Source organism: Jaculus jaculus, chromosome X (assembly GCF_020740685.1).
Source record: "Jaculus jaculus isolate mJacJac1 chromosome X, mJacJac1.mat.Y.cur, whole genome shotgun sequence".
Taxonomy (NCBI): domain Eukaryota; kingdom Metazoa; phylum Chordata; class Mammalia; order Rodentia; family Dipodidae; genus Jaculus; species Jaculus jaculus.
The window spans coordinates 51,180,707-51,201,346 of NC_059125.1; the positions used below are offsets into that span (position 1 = coordinate 51,180,707).

The 20,640-nt window shown below is 44.9% G+C and overlaps 1 protein-coding gene across 1 annotated transcript; it reads right to left on the reverse strand.

Moving 5' to 3' along the window:
• Positions 1-233: 233 nt before the first annotated feature.
• On the reverse strand, positions 234-19,593 carry Gpkow (G-patch domain and KOW motifs). The gene is made up of 11 exons (XM_004670075.2): positions 19,301-19,593; positions 18,206-18,360; positions 17,993-18,117; positions 10,879-10,988; positions 8,726-8,939; positions 4,806-4,938; positions 1,782-1,938; positions 1,466-1,589; positions 1,298-1,367; positions 644-729; positions 234-547 (listed from the first exon to the last, which is right to left on the reverse strand). Exons 1-11 carry the CDS (start codon positions 19,474-19,476, stop codon positions 413-415), a joined length of 1,485 nt encoding a protein of 494 aa, XP_004670132.2. The 5' UTR covers positions 19,477-19,593; the 3' UTR covers positions 234-412.
• Positions 19,594-20,640: the final 1,047 nt, after the last annotated feature.

Consider the following 20,640-nt stretch of genomic DNA (forward strand, 5'->3'; position numbering starts at 1 on the left):
ACAGTCAAGACTGAAACAGTACCCAGGAAATTGTTCAGAGACATGCCATTTCAGATTCCATAATGTCTGCTTTGGGGACAGACTTCTGTTTCTATATTCTAAAACCAAGCTCTGGACTGAATGGGTCATTTAAATCATTCTACACCCTATAGTGAGGCTGAAATGAAATGAAATGCTTCCATCTCAGTTCCCCACTGAACTAACAGCTCAGCATGCCAATTATGATTTCATCCTTTCACTATTTTAAATGGTTTTTATTATACCCTAAGTTCTGAGAAAAAAATCTCATTTACCCATCCCCAGGTCCTGCTCCAAAGGGAAAATGGAACAATTATCTCCCAGCTTCTGGAAAACAACTATTTTAGACTGTACACAATGTAATAGCCTGGCTGATGGCCAGTGGTCCCACATGTCAGTCCTCATCTGAGTCGCTGGGGCCCATGTACTGGCAGATGGCATCATAGTGAAGTTCCAGCACTTCATTCTCTCCCGGAAGCTGCACCAAAGCTCGGCTACGGACTCTGTCCCGGTTCAGAAGAATTCCTACCTGGAGGAGTGATGGGGTGAAGTCAGCAAAGCCAGTCCAGACCCTGGGACATCCTTGAATGAGCCCCAGACTCTCATTTCCAGCTGTGGGACTCACCTTCCCAGCCTGTGGTCCCAGTACCACCATCACACGGCTGCCCTCTCCCTTGGGAACTAGGGTCTCCAGCATGTCTTCCCTCAAGCCTGTAGATGAGGGATTGAAGAATGAAGTCCTCAGCAAGGGCCAGCTCAGCTAGATACTGTCAGAAGGACCTTTGTCATACTCCCTAAAGTCACTCTATTATACCCTGGTGACAGATGGAGTCCCATCATAGCTATTTCACAGATGAGAAAACCTAGGCCATAGTTCATATAAGTAACTAATACAGGAAGCATTTTCATGCAGACACCATTTATTGTGGGCATGTTCTCAACCTGCCTGGCAGTGTGAGCTCAGTAGACTCCATAAAAAGGCTCGCCAGAGGGAGAGAGTGGGGCTCATGTGATCACTCTAAGGGAAGCATCTGTTCTGGAAGAGAATGGTGGGCCTTACAAAGAAACTGAACTCTGCTGAACCTCCTACCTCTTGGCCTCAGACCGCCTCCTTTCCCCCCCCCTTTTTTTTTTTTTTTCCCCAGACAGAGTCTATAGTCTAGGCTGGTTCTAAACTTGTGGTGATCTTCTTGATTGACCTTCTCAAGTGTTAGGATGGTACACCCTTCTTGATCAGCCTCTAGGATACAACACCCTAAGTGCATTGGCTCAGACTCACCTTCCAGGATTCGGCCTTCATCTGTCCGACACACACAGGTATCTGGGCTCAAGACATCTTCAATTGTCATCTGGGGAGATGGGTGAGGGAGAAGCAAGCCGTTAGAGAGTAAAGGGGGGGGGGGGTGTCTCTGGGTGAGAAAAGGGACTCAGGCTGTGGGGTTCATACCTTGGTATTGTAATACCGGCCACCTTTGTGGAACTTGTCTACAAACCGCACGCGTAAGTCCCTGTGCAACCAGTGCTTGTTCCTAGGGGCTGCTTTCTCATTCTTTGCCATAGGCCCATCCTGTCTGTGGCAAGGAGGCAAGCACCAGGCTTAGTTATGCATGTTGCGACCACCCTGCCTGTGTCATGCTGTCCAAGCCAGCTTCCATTGCTGCTTGCAACTTACTGTGTGCCCTATCTTGCTCTGGAAGTCCTCCCTGACTGCCTAAGCCTCCCTGTACCCTGCCTCCTTCTAGCCCGGAAGCCCAGACTCCTACCGGTCTGGAGGCTGTTTCCGCTTCCTTTCGGAATGTTTCTGCCTCTTTTCTGAGTCCTCCTGGTGGGGAGGAAAATCTTGATTGTGGAGGGCCTTCAATGACAAGGTTGTTCCAGTTGCTCTGTTATGTTGCTCTGAGGAAGTTCTGCTCACTTGGCCTGTTCAAGCAGGTGTGGAGAGAGCAAGGAGAGAGCCGAAGTGTCTCACTGCCCTTTCTTCTCAAGGCCTTGTCCCAATCCAAGGCTATTACCCTCCTGCCAAAGGCCCCTGCTTGCTAGCAAGCCTCTGCTGAGGATATGAGAAGGCTCACCCTTTCCTCTTCACCATTACTACCTCCTCCAGGAGGCTATTCTCAACTATCCAGCCTACGCTGAGGACTCATCAGAGGCAGTTGCTTAGTGCTCAGGATACAGTGGAAGGAGGTATATGCCCTCACCCGCCAAACTTCTCCCACTACTGCCATATACCTCCGCCAGGACTGTTCTGTTTCCTTCCCCTTTGGTCACGTCTTAACTCTAATGGGTTTTACTACTTAGCAAAAGAGAAGTCTAGGCTGGAGAGAGGCTCAGTGATTAAAGGCGCTTGCCTGCAAAGCATGCTGGCCCAAGATTCAGTTCCTTAGCAGCCACATAAAGCCAGATGCACAAAGTGGTACATGCATCTTGCAGTGGCAATAGGCCCTGCTGTGCCCATTTACACTCTCTTACATAAATAAATAAGTAAAAAGAAATCCTTGCAAAAGAGAGGGCCACCACCCCAAACAGATAAGGATCTCCTATTGACAGGAATTGGTTTCCAAACCCATTTGCTTCTCTCTTACTGAAGCTAAGGACTCAAGGGCACTAGAGCCACTGTTTCTCAAACTGAATAAACTGGGCTGAGGGTATGGCTCCACAGTGAAGCTTACTTAGCACTCTTTAAGTTCTGTGTTCTATCCCTAGCAATATCAAATGAACAAGTGAATAAATTACTTCTCTCTCTCTCTCTCTCTCTATATATATATATATATATATACATATATATATATATATATATATGTATATATATATACATATATAGTTTTTTTCATGATTTGTATGGACTTTATTTTGGAACATTTTCTCTAAAATAGGGATGTCTTAGTCACCTTTTGCAACACCTGAGGGAAACAATTTAAGGGAACATTTATTTGGGCTCATAGACTCAGGGGTGTCAGTTGCTCATTGCAGGGAGGGTATGGTAGAGCAGAGCAGCTCACATGGTGGTCTGGAAGCATAGGGAGAGGATGCCTGTGCTCTCTGGTTTCCCCCTTCTTCCTCTTTGCTTCCATTTAGACCCTAACCTTCTTGGTTGGTGCCTCCCACATTTAGAGCAGGTCTTTCTCTTAGTTAATTCAGCAAATCTCCTCACAAACATAACAAAGATGTGCTTTACTGATGTCTTAGGTATGTCTCAATCCAATCAAATTGGCAATCAAGATTAGTCCTCATATGATCCAAATGACTTTTTTTTTTTTTCTTTTCCAGGTTATATATTCTTTTCATGGACAAGTATCTATGTGCTAGATAAACTAGGACAGGAGGATAAACTGCCTCTTCATGGTTTTCCCAGCTGGTTCTTCTTTTGCCAGAGCTGCAGTGGCAAATGTGTCCTTTCCCCTAAGGCCATCAGGGATTTAAAGACAGGTTGCACAATCCTCTATAGTTCTTCTCTGTTAGATCTTCACTGCCTGGAGTACACAACTTTCACTCCAATCCCATGTTCCAATCTTTAGCTAGATCTCTGGGTGACTAGTCATCTTGCTCCTTTCTCAATTTTACCATGAATAAAATGAAAATAATCTGTTTTGAGCATTCTAGCCTCTTCCTTTGGTTTTCCCATCTGTGACAAAATCACTTGTCAACCTTGTTTGACTACCAGTCTGAAATTAGGTAAACCACAATGTCTTTGTGAACTTTTCCATGTTTGTTCTTTTCACCTATTTCCTCTCCTTTGGCTATCATTGATGCCATAATTACCTTTCCCTCATTGATTGGTTTGCCTTCAGTTTCCCTTTCTTATTCAAATTGGTCAGTGTTTTCTCATGCACACTTAGCAAAGCACAAATTCTTTAATCCAACATATTAGATGTAATACACTATTGTCTGACACAAACATGGGTTTGTCTTGGACCACATATTAGTCATTAAAATTACTGATTAACTTTTAAGTTCTACTTTATTTTGTGTAATTTAACTTCTACAACTGTTACTGAACATTTGACTACTCAGCACTTTAAATAAGACTATTCTAAATTAAAAATATAATAAAAATGTACAACACTGAATTTTTAAGATACACTATGGAAACATAATGTCGTATATGTCATTAGTTTATATTGGTTATGTACTGAAATGATAATATTTAGGTATATTATGTTAACTTAAAAGTCACATGTATTTTTTTTATATTTTTATTTATTTATCTGATAGATAGTAAGTAGCAGAGAGAGAGATTGGGCACACCAGGGCCTCCAGTTGCTGCAAATGAGCTCCAGACACATGCACCCCCTTGTGCATCTGGCTTATGTGGGTCCTGGGGAATCGAACTGGGGTCCTTAGGCTTCGCAGGCAAACACCTTAATGGCTAAGCCATTTCCCCAGCCCTACTTATGTCTTTTTTCAAATTTTGCCTTTTTTTTCCTTTGTGAGGTAAGCTCTCACCCTAGCCCAGGCTGACCTGGAATTCACTGTGTAGTCTGAGGCTGGCCTTGAACTCACAGCAGTCCCATTACCTCAGCCTCTCAAGTGCTGGGATTAAAGGCATGTGTCAAGCACTTCTGGCTGGCTGTTTGTTTTCAACATAGGGTCTCGCTCTGCAGTTCCAGGCTGGCCTCCAACTCCCATCAATCCTCATACCTCCGTCTCCTGAGTGCTGGGATTAAAGGCATATGCCACTATTCTCAGCTTGTCTTTTTTTATTCCTGACTTCTGACAGGTAGTTGTACCCCATCCCTGCTCCATTCCCCACTCCATACTTTTCCGATTCATCTTGCTATGTGTCTCACCTGGATGCAAGGCATTGCTATCAAACTCCTTCTGGGAGACAGGCCGTAGGCAATACTCACTAACAGTCACAACACGGTTGCCCACTGCCAGCCGCACCATGGCTCGAACATTGTCAGGATCAAGGCCTTCCACCTAAGGAAGGAGGTGGGGAGAAAGGCGTAAGGTGGACAGACTCCAACTTCATTCCTAGGACCAAGCTGTCTCTTCCCTCCAAAGGGCTTGAGCTCTTTGTGCCTATCATGCTGTGAGTTTATTTTTATTTATTAGTAATTTTTATTTATTTGAGAGGAGAGAAAAAGAACGAGACCACGTCCTCTTGTCACTGCAAAGGAACTCCAGACGCAGGCGCCACTTTGTACAGATGGCTTCATGTGGGTACTGAGAAATCAACTCTGGGCTGGCAGACTTTGCAAGCAAGTGCCTTAATTTAACCGCTAAGCCATCTCCCCAGCCCCATTCTATGAGTCTTGATAGGCAGGGCCAGTTATTGTTTGTTTCTCTTCCTCCTCTATTAAATTGAGATCCCTGAGAAATGAACCACATCTAGGTTCCTGTGTCTCCTCCAGATGACTGTGGGCCCAGGCATCTTTTTTCTGAGACAGGATCCAGGCTAGTTTAGTACTTGCAATGTAGCCTGGGTTGGCCTCAAATTGCAGCAATTCTTCTGTCTCAGCCTCCAAAGTAATGGGATTGCACTTTGTCACCACACCTGTTTCAGACATTCTTTTTTTTTTTTCCCTAAGATTTTACTTATTTATTATTGCTTTCTTCAAGGTAGGGTCTTGCTCTAGCCCAGGCTGACATGGAATTCACTATGTAGTCTCCGGGCAGCCTTGAAGTCATGGCAATCCTCCTACTTCTGCGTCCCAAGTGCTGGAAATAAAGTCATATGCCATCATGCCCTGCTATTTATTTATTTTATTTTTGAGGTAGGGTACTCACTCTAGCTCAGGCTGACCTGGAATTCATGAAGGAGTCTCAGGGTGGCCTTGAACTCACAGCAATCCTCCTACCTCGGTCTCCCGAGTGCTGGGACTAAAGGCATGAGTCACCAACATGGCTATTTATTTATTATTCATTCATTATTTGCAAGCAGAGAGAATGAAAAAGGGAGGGAACAGGTATGACAGGTACCCCTGTCACTGTAGATGAATTCCAGATGCATGCACCTCTTTGTGTATCTGGTTTTATGTGAGTACTGTAGAATCAAACCCAGGCTGTCAGGCTTTGCAAGCAAACACCAGTAACTGCTAATCCATCTCTCCAGCCCAAACATTCTTTGTTTTTGTTTTTTGAGGTAGGGTCTCACTCTAGCCCAGGCTGACCTGGAATTCACTATGGAGTCTCAGGGTGGCCTCGAACTCATGGCAATTCTCCTACCTCTGCCTCCCAAGTGCTGGGATTAAAGGCGTGTGCCACCACGCCCAGCCCATTCTTTAAGTATTTAATCTTCATTGAACTTGATGGCATTTTCTCTTTTTGTCAAGAAGTGAGGCTTAGAACATACCAACTAGTCCAGCGGTACTTATTGAGGCAATGAGCCAGGCAGCCTGTTTTATTTCTTTTGATTAAAAGAAATAATTTATTTTTATTTAAAATAGAGAACAAAGAGAAAGACAGAGAGAATAGCGTGCCAGGGCCTTCACTGCTGTAAACAAACTCCAGACACATACACTGCATTCTGCTCTCCAGGCCCAGAGTTTAATCAAGGTTAAATTTGTTATGGATTGATGTGCTTGACTAAAGATAATGGACTGAGAAATTTAAGGTTTTAAATTGGAAAACCTCAAACAAGTTAAAGTTACAGGCACTAAAACTGGTTTTAGGTTACTGAACCTGCTATTGTCAAACATATTAGCAATCTTAAGGAAAATAATCCAACTGCTTTACATTAAAACAATGGAAAAGAAAGATGCCTGAGGGAGGACTATCATAAAAATGCAAACTCTTTTTGGGAAGAGTTGACTGGAAAAGAAACCTACTTTTCAAGGCTATGATTTATTTTGTTCCTAAATTAAAAATATGACTGTGTCCTGCACACCTGGTATTAATTTCAGAAACATGAAAAATGTGAGTGATCATGAATTACACATGATTACAGGAGCCACTGCTGACATGCGGCATAAGGCAGGGCCTGATGACCTGATAGGCTAAAAGAGCCTTTAGAAGATGGACTGTGGTTTACATAAAGACCTGAAAACATTTTGGATATACCAGGAGTATGCAAGGGCTACCACAGAGCACAAGGTTAGCCTAGGATGGAAATATTCCCTGGCCACTCTGCCCAGCTAGAGAGACAAATTGAACAATCTGGAGACTGACAGTCTCTGATTATATTGAACTTAAACTATAGAAGTTTGATGTTTGTTTGATGGTGACTGAGTTTACATTGTTTTAGTATCTCCTTGTTATACATTATACCAGTTAAAAATGTTTATTCTATGCCTTTATATATTAAAAGTATGTAACTTGTTTGATTTTACAGGACTTAGTATCTTAAATTGGTCAAGACTGTGGAGACCTTTAAAATTAAACTGAGTTAAATTTACTATGTGTGATAGTTTTGTTTTTTTTTTTTGTTTATTTATTTGAGAGCGACAGAAAGACAGATAGAGGGAGAGAGAGAGAATGGGCGCTCCAGGGCTTCCAGCCTCTGCAAACGAACTCCAGACACGTGCGCCCCCTTGTGCATCTGGCTAACGTGGGACCTGGGGAACCGAGCCTCGAACCGGGGTCCTTAGGCTTCACAGGCAAGCGCTTAACTGCTAAGCCATCTCTCCAGCCCGTGATAGTTTTTTATTTATTTATTTATTTGCAGGGAAAGAGAGAAGAGAGACAGAGAGAAAATGGGTGTGCCAGAGCCTCTAGCCATTATGAACTCCAGATGCATGTGCCCCTTGTGCTTCTGGCTTATGAGTCCTGGGAAATCGAGCCTGGGTCCTTTGGCTTCACAGGCAAATGCCTTAACCACTAAGCCATTTCTCCAGCCCCTCATTGGATGGATCTTAAGGTGTGATGGTGGGTTTGAGATTACAATCTAAAGATATTCAAAGTGTGTCTAGCTGGAGTTCCTGAAGTGTGCTGTGCTGTGTGGCTTTTGGCTTGTGCTTTTCCCTCCCTCCCCCCCCCCTCTCCCCCCTTCTCTGTTTGGTCCTGTGAAGGCAGGCCAGCTTCTTCTGCCATTATGGAACTTCCCCTGGATCTGTAAGCTTCAATAAATCCCTTCCTCCATAACTGTGCCTGGTCTGGAAATTCATCTCAGCAAACCTGAAGCTGTCTGTTACACAGGCAAACGCCTTAACTGCTAAGCCATCTCTCCAGCCCCAAAATATTTTTATTTATTTGCATACAGAGGGAAGACAGGAGGGGGGAGAGCGCACGAGCTGCATGTGGTGGTGGATGCAGGGGGATTTCCATGAGTTCGAGGCTACCCTGAGACTATATAGTGAATTTAGGTCAGCCTGGGCTAGAGTGAGACCCTACCTTGTAAAACCAAAAAGAGAGAGAATATGGGTGTGCCATGATCTCCCACTGCAAAAGAATTAACTATAGATACACGTGCCATTTTTTGCACACCTGGCTTTACGTGGCTCCTGAGGAATCAAAAGCCAGGTTGTTAGGCTTTGCAGGGAGATACCTTAACTACTTAGTCATTTCTTCAGCTCCTCCCCCCAAAAAAATTTAGACAGGGTTTAACTAAGTTACTCAGGGTAATCTTGAATTCACTACACAGCCCAAGCAGGTGTGGAACTTGTTTGTGATCCTCCTGTGTGAGCCTCTGGAGTGCTGGGATTTCAGGAACATGTACCATAAACACCCTGATTTGCAGCCTTTCCACCCCCAACACATTCTTTCTCCCTCTGGCCTTCAAATTAACCTTTCCTGCCATCTGTGGCTCAGGAATATCCTGATTCCTTACCTTCCCATAGAGGCCACGGTGAGGGCCAGAAAAGATCACCACAGCTCCTCCAGGCATCAACCCTCGAGGCTGGTCTTCCTTATTCTTCTCTTTTTTCCCATCTGGTCTGCATATGTGGTTTGAGCCAGTGGAGGCCAAGGCCTGGGCTTCAGTCAGGTTGGCACCCAGCCCTAACCCTTTGGGTCTCAGGGAGTTGACACGGGGTTTCACTACTCTGCAGAGAAGAATAGAGGCTGGTGGGGGATGCAAATCTTCAATACTTCATTTCCCTCCTGTTCATCCAACCCCCCCCAATGTTTAGATGAATGCCCTTTCCAGTTTCATGTTAGAATTATTTTTTTGCCTGTGTATGTGTGTGTATATGCATACATGTTTGTATGTGTGTGGGCACGTGTGTGTACATGGGTACAAGTGCACAAACCTGCCATATGTTGACACTGGGTAGCTTCCTCAATCACTCTCAACCCTATTCTTTGAGACAGGGGCTCTTACTGAAACTAGAAGTCACAGATTTGGCTACACTAGCTGTCCAGTGTCCCTGTCTTTGCCTCTCTAGTGCTAAGATTACAGGTATGTGCCACCATGCCCAGCATTTTACATGGGTACTGGGGATTCAAATTCAGGTCCTCATGCTTATGTGGCAAATACTTTACCAATGGAGTCATCTACTCAGCCCTCTACCTTTGCTTGAGATAGAGTCTCATATCACTAAGGCTGGCCTTAAACTTGGTATGTACCTGAGGATGACCTTGAACTTCTGATCCTCCTGCCTCAACCTCCTGAATGCTGGAACTTCAAGTATTTGCCACCATGCCCAGTTGTACATGGTGCTGGGAAGCAAACTCCGAGCCTTATGCATGTTAGGTAAGCACTCTACCAACTGAGCTGTATCTCCAGCCTAACCCATATTAGAGCTTTCTGACCTATAAAAATGGCTTTTTCTGTTTTTCTTGTAGTGTTAGATATCAAATCTAGAGCCTTACGTGTTTAAGCAAATTGTTTACCACTAAGCTATATTCCTCAACCTCAAAATAGCTTTTTTTTTTTTTTTTTTTTTTTTTTTTCGAGGTATGGTTTTCACTCTAGCCCAGGCTGACCTGGAATTCACTATGCAGTCTCAGGATGGCCTTGAACTCAAGGTGATCCTCCTACTTCTACATTCTGAGTGCTGGGATTAAAGGTGTGAGCTACCACACCTAGCTCAAAATAGCAATTTTATGTGGCTCAACTGAATTAACATCTGCATATATTATCTAATACATAGTATCTTCAGTGAGGTCCATTTTAGGTCCCTGTAACTAAATACACTAATATGTATACAGAAGAAATGATGTGACTATGTAAACTAAACAGGGAAAACAGAATATAAAATTCTCATTACCAATTACAGTCATATTTGGTTGCCAAATGGCTTATGGATAAAAGTTTGGTTTTTAAAATTCACTGGAGTTTACAACTGCAAAGGATTTTTTTTTTGGTGCTGGGAATGGAACTTAGGGCCTTGTACATGCTAGGCAAGCCCTCTACTACTGAAAACCTGGAATTCACTATGTAGTCTCAGGGTGGCCAGGGAGGCAAGATCCTCTTACCTCCGCTTCCCAAGTATTGGGATTAAAGGAGTGTGCCACCACACCAGGACTCTCACAGAATTTTAAAGGGAACCTTAGAGGTTGTTTTGGTTGTTTTTTTTTTTTAAATATTTTTTATTCATTATTTACTTATTTATTTGAGAGTGACAGACACAGAGAGAAAGACAGATAGAGGGAGAGAGAGAGAATGGGCGCGCCAGGGCTTCCAGCCTCTGCAAACGAACTCCAGACGCGTGCGCCCCCTTGTGCATCTGGCTAACGTGGGACCTGGGGAACCTAGCCTCGAACCGGGGTCCTTAGGCTTCACAGGCAAGCACTTAACCGCTTAGCCATCTCTCCAGCCCTTGGTTGTTTTTTAATTTTTCCTTTTGCAATACCAGGGATTGAACCCATGCTAGGCAAGTACTCTACTGAGCCCCACCTCCAGCCTGAGTAGAAATATTGAATTGGTGAAGGTGATGTGTTCTCCCTCTCTGCCTACATGGTTCTGGGTTGGCAGTCACCATGGGAGCGTTGTTCATGTCCATCTGTCCATTCTTTCCCTCCTCCTCCTCCAGAACTTACTGATTGAAAGTGTGGCCGATGCCCTTGCCAGGTTTCCAGCCCATGCCCCGCAGCATGGCCAGCCCATAGGCCTCCACTGGGACTGCCTCGTAGTCAGCCTCCTCTGGCACCTATGGGTCAGGCAGGGGAAGGAAGGAAGTCAGACTTTGTTTGTGATGGGCCCTGTTTGCAGTGCAGGGAGTTGTCATCCACCAAGGACCTTCCTATGCTTTTGGCCTGGTGCTTGAACATCAGCTCACAGGACAGTTCTGATTTCCTCCTTTTACTTCTCCACCTCCAACAAGTATTCGCAAAGCCTCTATTCTGTGGCAAGTGCTATGCTGAGGATAAAGTAGTGAACAAAACCGACAGCCTCTGCCCTTGTGGGGCTTGTTCTAGATGTCAGGACACATAATACATCAAGTGAAAAAAAATAAACATGATGTACCAAACAGTGTTAAAGTTATATGAATAAGGGGTGAAGAGATGTCTTAGCAGTTAAGGCTCTTGCCTTCAAAGCCAAAGGACCAAGGGTCAATTCCCCAGGACCCATGTAAGCCAGATGTACAAGGTGATGCATGTACGTGGAGTTTGTTACCAGGGGCTGGAGGCCCTGGTGCACCTATTCTCTGGCTCTGTCTCTCTCTGCCTCTCTTACTGTCTTTCTCTCAAATAAATAAAAAAATTATAGGAATGAAAATAAAGCAGTACTAGCTGGGCATCGTGGCACACACCTTTAATCCCAGTATTCAAGAGGCAGAGATAGGAGGATTGCTGTGAGTTCGAGGCTATCCTGAGACTACATCATGAATTCCAAGTCAGGTTGGGCTAGAGCGAGACTGTGCCTTGAAAAAACAAACAAAGCTGGGCGTGGTGGCGCACGCCTTTAATCCCAGCACTCGGGAGGCAGAGGTAGGAGGATCGCCGTGAGTTCAAGGCTACCCTGAGACTACAGAATTAATTCCAGGTCAGCCTGGACCAGAGTGAGACCCTACCTTGAAAAACAACAAACAAACAAAAAAGAAAAAACAAACAAGACAAAAAGAAAGAAAATAAAGCAGTACTGTGCATAGTGGTACTGCATGTATTCCTAGCTACTTGTGAGGCTGAAGTAGAAGGAGTGCCTTAAGCCCAGGAATTTGAGACCAGCCTGGGCAACACAATAATATCACATCTCAAAAAGCAGCAACAAAAGAACAACAGCAACCAAAAAAATACAACAGGGTGGCCGTGGTGGTGCACACCTTTAATCCCAGCACTTGGGAGTCAGAGGTAGGAGGATCACTATGAGTTCAAGACCACCCTACCCTGAAACTACATAATGAATTCCAGGTCAGCCTGGGCTAGAGGGAGATAAAACAAACAAATGAACAAACAAACAGGTGAGGACTGGAGAGATTGCTCAGTGGTTAAGGTGCTTGCCTTCATCACCCAACAATCCTGGATCAGTTCCCCAATATCCACATAAAGCCACATGCACAAAGGTGCATGTATCTGGAGTTCAGTTGCAGTGGCAGAAGCCCTGGTGTGCCTATTCTCCCCTCATCTGTATCTCTCTGCATGAAAATAAATACATTTTTTTTTGTTGCTTTTCGAGGTAGAATCTCACTCTAGCACAGGCTGACCTAGAATTTACTATGTAGTCTCAGGGTGGCCTTGAACTCATGGCAATCCTCCTACCTTGGCCTCTCTAGTGCTGGGATTAAAGGCACGTACCACCACACCCAGCAAATAAAGTATTTTTTAAAGATCATCTTTTTTTTTTTTTTAACAAAAAAAGATTGAGGGTTGGAGAGATGGCTCATCGCTTAAGATGCTTGCAGGCAAAGCCTAAGGACCTGGGCTTGATTCCCCAGTACCCATATAAATCTGGGAATCAAAAAGTGGTGCATGTATCTGGAGTTTGTTTACAATGGCTAGAAGCCTATTCTTCCTCCCTCCCTCCCTCCCTCCTCTCCTCTCCCTCCCTCCTCTCTCTGTACAAATAAATAACTAAACTTAAGGGCTGGAGAGATGGCTTAGTGGTTAAGGAGCTTGCCTGTGAAGCCTAAGGACCCAGGTTCAATTCTCCAGGTCCCATGTAAGCCAGATGCACAATGGTGGCACATGCATCTGGAGTTTGTCTGCAGTGGCTAGAAGTCCTGGCATGCCCATTCTCTCTGTCCCTTTCTCTGTCTCTAATGAATAAATAAATAAAAATAATATATATAATATATATAATATATATATATAAAATAAAATTAAAAAATAAATAGACTTTAAAAAGCAGGTTAAGAACTGGGCGTGGTGGCGCAAGTCTTTAATCTCAGCACTCAGGAGGCAGTGATAGGAGGATTGCTGAGAGTTCGAGGCCACCCTGAGACTACATAGTGAATGGCAGGTGTGCTAGTGTGAGACCCTACCTTGGAAAAAAAAGAGGAAAAAAGCAGGTTAAACGAGAATGCAGAGGGAGTGCAACTGAAGTAACATTTGAGCAAAGAACGATAACAGAAAGTGATACAGGAAGGAAGATTTCAGAAAGCACAGAGTGTAAAAGTAAAGGATTTAAGTAAACTTGATACGTGTAGTATCATGAAAGTCAATGTGACCGAAACATAGAGTGAAGGCAGAGGCAAGATGGTAAAAGATGAATGAAAATAGCTGGCAAGGAGCCAGGGGACCAAGAGCTGGTGGAAACCACAAAAAGACTCACGAAAAAGTTACTGCAGGGATGTAGAGATGGCATAGTGGTTAAAAAGCACATGCCTGCGAAGCCTAAGGACCCAGGTTTGATTCCCCAGATTCCATGTAACCCAGATGCACATAATGGTACATGCACTTAGAATTCGTCTGCAGCGGCTAGAGGCCCTGGTGCGCCCATTTTCACTCTTTCACCCTCCCTCTAATAAATAAATAAATAAAAATAAATAAATCTTGGGCTGGAGTGATGGCTTAGTGGTTAAGTGCTTGCCTGTGAAGCCTAAGGACCCCGGTTTGAGGCTTGATTCCCCAGGACCCACGTAAGCCAGATGCACAAGGTGGCGTATGCATCTAGAGTTTGTTTGTAGTGGCTGGAGGCCCTGGCACACCCACTCTCTCTCTCTGCCTCTTTCTCTGTGTGTGTGTGTGTGTGTGTGTCACTCTCAAATTAATAAATAAAAATAAACAAAAAAATTTAAAACATCTTTAAAAATGACGAAAAAATTATTGCAATAGTCCACATGAGACATGCTGGTGCCTCAGCCAACCATGCTGACGATGGGGATGGTGAAAATCAAATTTTGGAAGTACTGTGGAAACAAAGACTGACTGGGTTGGGCTAATAGACTGTATATAAGATATGAAATAAAACAGAAAGTTAAGGATGGGCCCAAGGAATTTTTTTTTGAGGTAGGGTCTCACTCTAGCCCAGGCTGGCCTCAGACTTATAGAGATCCTCCTACATTTGCCTCCTTTGTGCTGGGATTAAAGGTATATGTAATCACACCTGGTTGGGTCCAAGGATTCAAAAAGAATTTATTATTTGAGACAGAGTGAGACAAACTGGGTATGCCAGGACCTCTTGCTGCCACAAATGACCTTCAGTAGTACTGAGTAACATCTTGATCACACCTTCCAAGGCTCAGGGTCCATTGCGGAAGAGGTGGCGAAAAGAATGTAAGAGCCAAAGGAAGGGTAGGACTCCTTACAATGTGCTCCTCCAGACACAAAATGGCCTGGATATCCATGACCTCACAGTGCCTGACACTACCTACGCAAGACCATCATAAGAGGAGGAAAAGATCATGACATCAAAATAAAAGACTGATTGTGGGCTGGAGAGATGGCTTAGTGGTTAAGCACTTGCCTGTGAAGCCTAAGGACCTTGGTGCAAGGCTCAATTCCTCAGGAACCATGTTAGCCAGATGCACAAGGGAGTGCATGCATCTGGAGTTTGTTTGCAGTGGCTGGAGGCCCTGGCGTGCCCATTTTCTCTCTCCCTCTCTCTCTGTTGCTCTCAAATAAATAAATAAATAAAAATAAAACAAAAAAATTTTAAAAAAGACTTACTGAGATGGGGAGGGGATAGGATGGAGAATGGAATTTCAAAGGGAAAGTGGGGGAAAGGAGGGTATTACCATGGGATATTTTTTTAAAATGTTTTTGTTCATTTTTATTTATTTATTTGAGAGTGATAGAGAGAGAAATCGGCAGAGAGAGAGAGAGAGAGAGAGAGAGAGAGAGAGAGAGAGAGAGAGAGAGAGAGGGAGAGAATGGGGATGCCAGGGCCTCCAGCAACTGCAAACGAAATCCAGAAGCCTGTGCCCCTTGTGCATCTGGCTAACGGGGGACCCAGAGAATCAAGCCTCGAACCAGGGTCCTTAGGCTTCACAGGCAAGCGCTTAACCGCTAAGCCATCTCTCTAGCCCGACCATGGGATATTTTTTATAATCATGGAAGAAGTTAATAAAAATTGAGAAAAAATATTTTATTTGCTTATTTGAGAGACAGAGAGACAGAGTGAGAGAGAGAGAGACAGCAAGTGAGCGAGAGAGAATGGGCACACCAGGGCTTCTAGCCACTGCAAACAAAATGAACTCTAGACGCATGTGCCAACATGTGCATTTGGCTTACATGGGTCCCAGGGAATCAAACTTGGATCCTTAGGCTTCGCAGGTAAGCACCTTAACTGCTAAGCCATCTCTCCAGCCCCAATAAATAAATAAATTAATAAAACACAAGAGTAAAGAATAGCAGACCTGGCGACACATGTCTGCAATTTCCCAGCACTTGGGAGGTAGAGACAGGATGATCAGAAGCTCAAGGTTATCCTTGGCTACATAGTGAATTCCATGCCAGCCTCAACTACATGAGCTATTGAATAAAGAGAGAGAGAGAGAGAGAGAGAGAGAGAGAGAGGGAGAGAGGGGGGGGAGGGAGGGAGCAAGAGCACATTTGAAAGCTGATGAGAACAGTTTAGTTGAAGGTGAGGATGGTCTGAAGCCATAGGAGAACTAGCCCACAGGAAGCATTGCAAAACTTTATGAAGGGCTGCAGAGATAGATTAGTGGTTAAGGCACTTGCCTGCAAAGCCAAAGGACCCAGGTTCGATTCCCTATTACCCATGTAAGCCAGATGCACAAGGGGGTGCATGCAGCTAGAGTTCATTTGCATTGGCTGGAGGCCCAGGCATGTCCATTCTCTCTCTCTACCTGCCTCTTTCTCTCTCTCTCTCAAATAAATAAAAATAAAATATTTAAAAACTTTATGAAGGCTGGAGAGATGGCATAGCAGTTAAGGCCCATGCTTGCAAAACCTAAGGACCCAGATTCAATTCTCCAGGTCCCACGTAAGCCAGATGAACATGGTACATGTGTCAGGAGTTTGTTTATAATGGCTAGAGGCCCTGGCACGCTTGCTCTCTCACTCTCTCCCTCCCTCCCTCTCTGTCTCAAATAAATTAAAAAAAAAAAAAAAACTTTGTGAAAGCTGGGTGTGGTGGCACATGTCTTTAAATCCCAGCACTTGGGAGGCAGAGGTAGGAGGATCACTGTGAGTTGGAGGCTACCTTGAAACTACATAGTGAATTCCAGGTCAGCCTGAGCTACAGCGAGACCCTACCTTGAAAAACCAAAACTTTATAAATAGGTGAAAAAAAGTTGGGTTCATGCTTTACTTTTGTAATTTCCAAAGACACATTTCTCATCTCCCCTTTTGTTACCTCCCATTATCACTCCTTCAATCCTTTACAATCACTCCGGATATATCACAGGTGCCTTAGCATGACACAAGCCATTGCTTGGGCTGCTGTCACCACTGGAAGTATTCACTGCTCTTTCTTCTCTCACTAAACCCTACTTATCCTTCCAGGCCTCACTCCTATCTGAGACACCACCTTTAGCCTGGGTTACTGGTCCCTTTGATTTCCTACCTTCACTTATTAATTTGTATTGTCCATTTTCACCAGAGGGGTCCTGTGACTTAAGTCACAACCTTTGTTCAGGACTTGCCAACAGTTCTCATCTTTGTGGCCCACAAGGGTCTGGTCCTCTCTGCCTTCATCTACTGCCTCATCCCTCACTCATTCCACTCCAGTCACACTGGCCTCCCTGGTGCTTCTAAAGGAGCTCCACAGGTTGAGACAGAGAGAGACAGAGAGAGGAGAGAGAAACAGAAAAGCCACTCTAGGCTGTGTATACTCTTCTGGCCATTCTATCTCCAGTTCCCATAGTTCTCCTGTCTTATTCAGATAATTCTAGAATTCAACTACTTTTTCATATAGTATTTACTTATGCATTAATGATTTTTTTGGCTAGTGTGTATATGTGTGTGCGTGCACGTGCAGGTATGTGCCCATGTGGCACCCCATGCACTTGCCTATAGTAGGGTATACTCATTTGCAGTGGCTGGAGTGGAACATTGGGTTTCCTACTCCTTCACTATTCTATCCTTTTGAAAAAATATTTATCTGTACATGTGTGTGCAAGTACACACACACCAGGGCCTCTTGCTATTGTAAATGAATGTCTATCTGGCTTTACATGGCTGTCTGGAGATTTTAATTCAACCTAGCAAGCTTTGTGAGCAAGTGACTTTAACCATTGATCCATCTCACCAGCCCCCTCTCATTCTTATGTGAGCAGGAATGTCTTAATGATCCTGGAGCTTGCCATTTTTTCACAAGCTCCAGCAGGCAATTCTTGGGTCTCTGCTCCCCTATGGGACTGGGGTTACAGATGTTCATGGCCATGTCCAGCTCTTTATGTGAGTCCTGGGGATCAAACTTGAATACTCTCTCAGGCTTGCTCAGACCCTCATGCTTGTACAGGAAGTGCTCATATCTTCTAAGCCATCTCTCCAGACCTATTAATGCTTCTAAAAAGAATGAAAGGACCAGGCATGGTGGTGCACACCTTTAATCCCAGCACTTGGGAGGCAGAGGTAGAAGTGTTCGAGGCCAGCCTGAGACTACATAGTGAATTCCAGGTTAGCCTGGGCTACAGAGAGACCCTACCTCGAAAAAACAAAGAAGCAAACAAACAAAAAAGGTGAAAGGAGGAAAAGGCTAGCAGCAAGCCTCTGGGACACATATATTTTCCCTGCTCATAGCAGGGAAGCAAGCCAGGCAGACAGGGCAGAGGGGCTGGGGCAGTAGGGTGACAAAGGAACAGCTCACTGTCTCAGCCTGGGGTTCGCTGTCTGTCCCTTCCCCACTGGGGGTGCATCCTTTCTGGATCATGGGGATAGTGAGCGTGGGGTCAACACCTGCATTCTCTCTCTCCTCCAGAGACTTCTTGGATTCTAAGGAAGAATGGAAGGGAGTAATGAGGCCACACCTTAGCCTTCCTCCCCTTCAATGGGGCAGAGCAAAAGGCCCAGTGTCACTCACCCTCAATGAGCTCCTTGACAGCCTGGGAAAGCATACCATCCTCCAATACCTCAGTATCCAAAGATGGCCTAAGGCTCTGGGCCAGTGGTTGCCTTCGATGGCCATTCTGGATTAATGGAATGATTAGTTCCTTGGAGGTTTCTGGAGGGTTCACGCTACCATAGACACAGAGGGGTAAGGTTAGGAGAGGAGCAAATCACTGGGTTAGGAGCAACACTCCTTCATTCATAGAAAATATAAAGAACCAACTCACTCCCAGCTCCAAGGACCATGCCCTATGTTCAGCAGTAATCTTGGATGGTGCATTCCTTGGATTCTTTCTCACAGTTCCCCTACTGATTTCTTTCTTCCTTTCCTCCCACCCTCCTCCTTGTCTTTGAGATAGGCTCTCACTACAGTCCAGTCTGGCCTTGAACTCCACATCTTTGCTACAACAGCCCAGTGCTGTGACTGCAGGCATGTGTCACAACCAATGGCCTCCCCCAACCCCTAAATGTCAGCGTCTTCCTAGGCTCTTGTGAACAATAATGCCAAAAATCACCATCTTTATTCCATATGCTCCCCAGTTCCAGAACTGCCTTCTGGAAAGTTGATTATCTTGTGGAAGTCCACTCCTTGGGTCTTTCAGATTCCCCTTTCCTAATTATGTTGATGAAAACCTCTTTAAACCTACATTTGCCATTCCAGCTAGTTCTCCACATCGGAGAAGCCCCGATGGTTTGGTTGAGACGCCAAGGGTTCTTTTAGCTTTGCCTTTCCCCTTCTCACAACGCAATACACTCATGCCCTAAATCTTAAGGATTCTCCTTCTCAGGAATATATTCTCTTTTATTTTAAGTCCCCTGGCCAGCCATCATGCCCAATTTCCCCACCTTTTCACCAAACTTCCAACTTCTCAGCTCCATATATACACTTTTTCTTTTGCAAGTAAGCGCCTTACCCGCTGAGACTTCTCCCCAGATCCCTCCATAAAATTTTTGAGGCTGCTTCACAAACTTTCCAAATCACTGCCATCAGGACACACGAATCAGATTCCGCCCTCCCGCTAGCTCCCGTTGCACCGATTTCTAAGGAGAGAAAGACTAGGTGCTTCACCTTTGCAGCTCCCTCCCTTCCACGGTTTTCAAGAAATCTCTTTGGTCAGGAGCCCGCCCTGCGCCGTCTGCCAGGTCAGCCAGCCGCCTCCGAGAAGACGTGCGAGTGAAGCCGAATGAAATTGGGGCTGTCGAAGCAGCAGCGAGCCGCAAAACACCATCTTCGGCGTCCGCCATCTTACCGGGTTCCCAGGCTTGCGCGCTACTGCTTGCTGGGAAGTTTAATTTACGCACGGCTAGCTACGGTGAGCCTACGAGCACATAACACGCCAACCCGGAAAAACACTGCTGCAAGCACTGGCGAAGGCCGATTGACGTACAGTCTAGGGAAATAGTCGCTTTTGCGGATTTCATAAGAACGCGCCGCCCTGAGTATACCGGGAAATGTAGTTCTTTAGTTAGGGACGTAGTGGGGGGGGTGGGGGAAGGTTGACTCGTTCTTACGAGGTATTCATTCCTCGTCTTCTTCTTCTTCTTCTTTTTTTTTTTTCGGTTTTTCGAGGTAGGGTCTCACTCTAGTCCAGGCTGACCTGGAATTTATTCTGTAGTCTCAGGGTGGTCTCGAACTCACAGCGATCCTCCTACCACTGCCACCCCAGTGTTGGGATCAAAAGCGTGCGCTACCACGCCCTGCTTCATTCGTTCTTGATAAGTATTTATTGAGCGTCTACTGTATGCATTTCATTGTACCTTATTGATATAGTAAGTGTAGATAAATTCCTAAGAGAACACAAGCCAGACATGGTAGCGCACTTCTTTAATCCCATCATCTGGCTTTACGGGGGTGCGGGGTGCTGGAGAATTGAACCCAAGCCTTTAGCTATACAAGCAAGTCAGAGCCATCTTTCTAGCCCTCTGTTCTCATTTTATTTGTATGCAACTACCACTGATTTTCTTTGGGCAGGGTACTGTAATTTAGATTTAGGACCTTATAAGGAAGCACTCTCCATCAATAATTTATATCCCCAGAACAGTGTTTTCTTTATTTTTCTCTTGGAGGTGGGGGTCTCACTTTAGCCCAGGCTGACCTGGAATTCACTATGTAGTGTCAGGGAGACTTTGAACTCACAGTGATCCTCTGACCTCTGCCTGCCAAGTGCTGGGATTATAGGTGTGGGCCACCATGCCCAGTTTATTTTTTAAATATTTTTAAAATATTTTATTTTTTTCAAAATTTTTATTTATTTATTTGAGAGCAACAGACACAGAGAGAAAGACAGATAGAGGGAGAGAGAGAGAATGGGCGCGCCAGGGCTTCCAGCCTCTGCAAACGAACTCCAGACGCGTGCGCCCCCTTGTGCATCTGGCTAACGTGGGACCTGGGGAACCGAGCCTCGAACC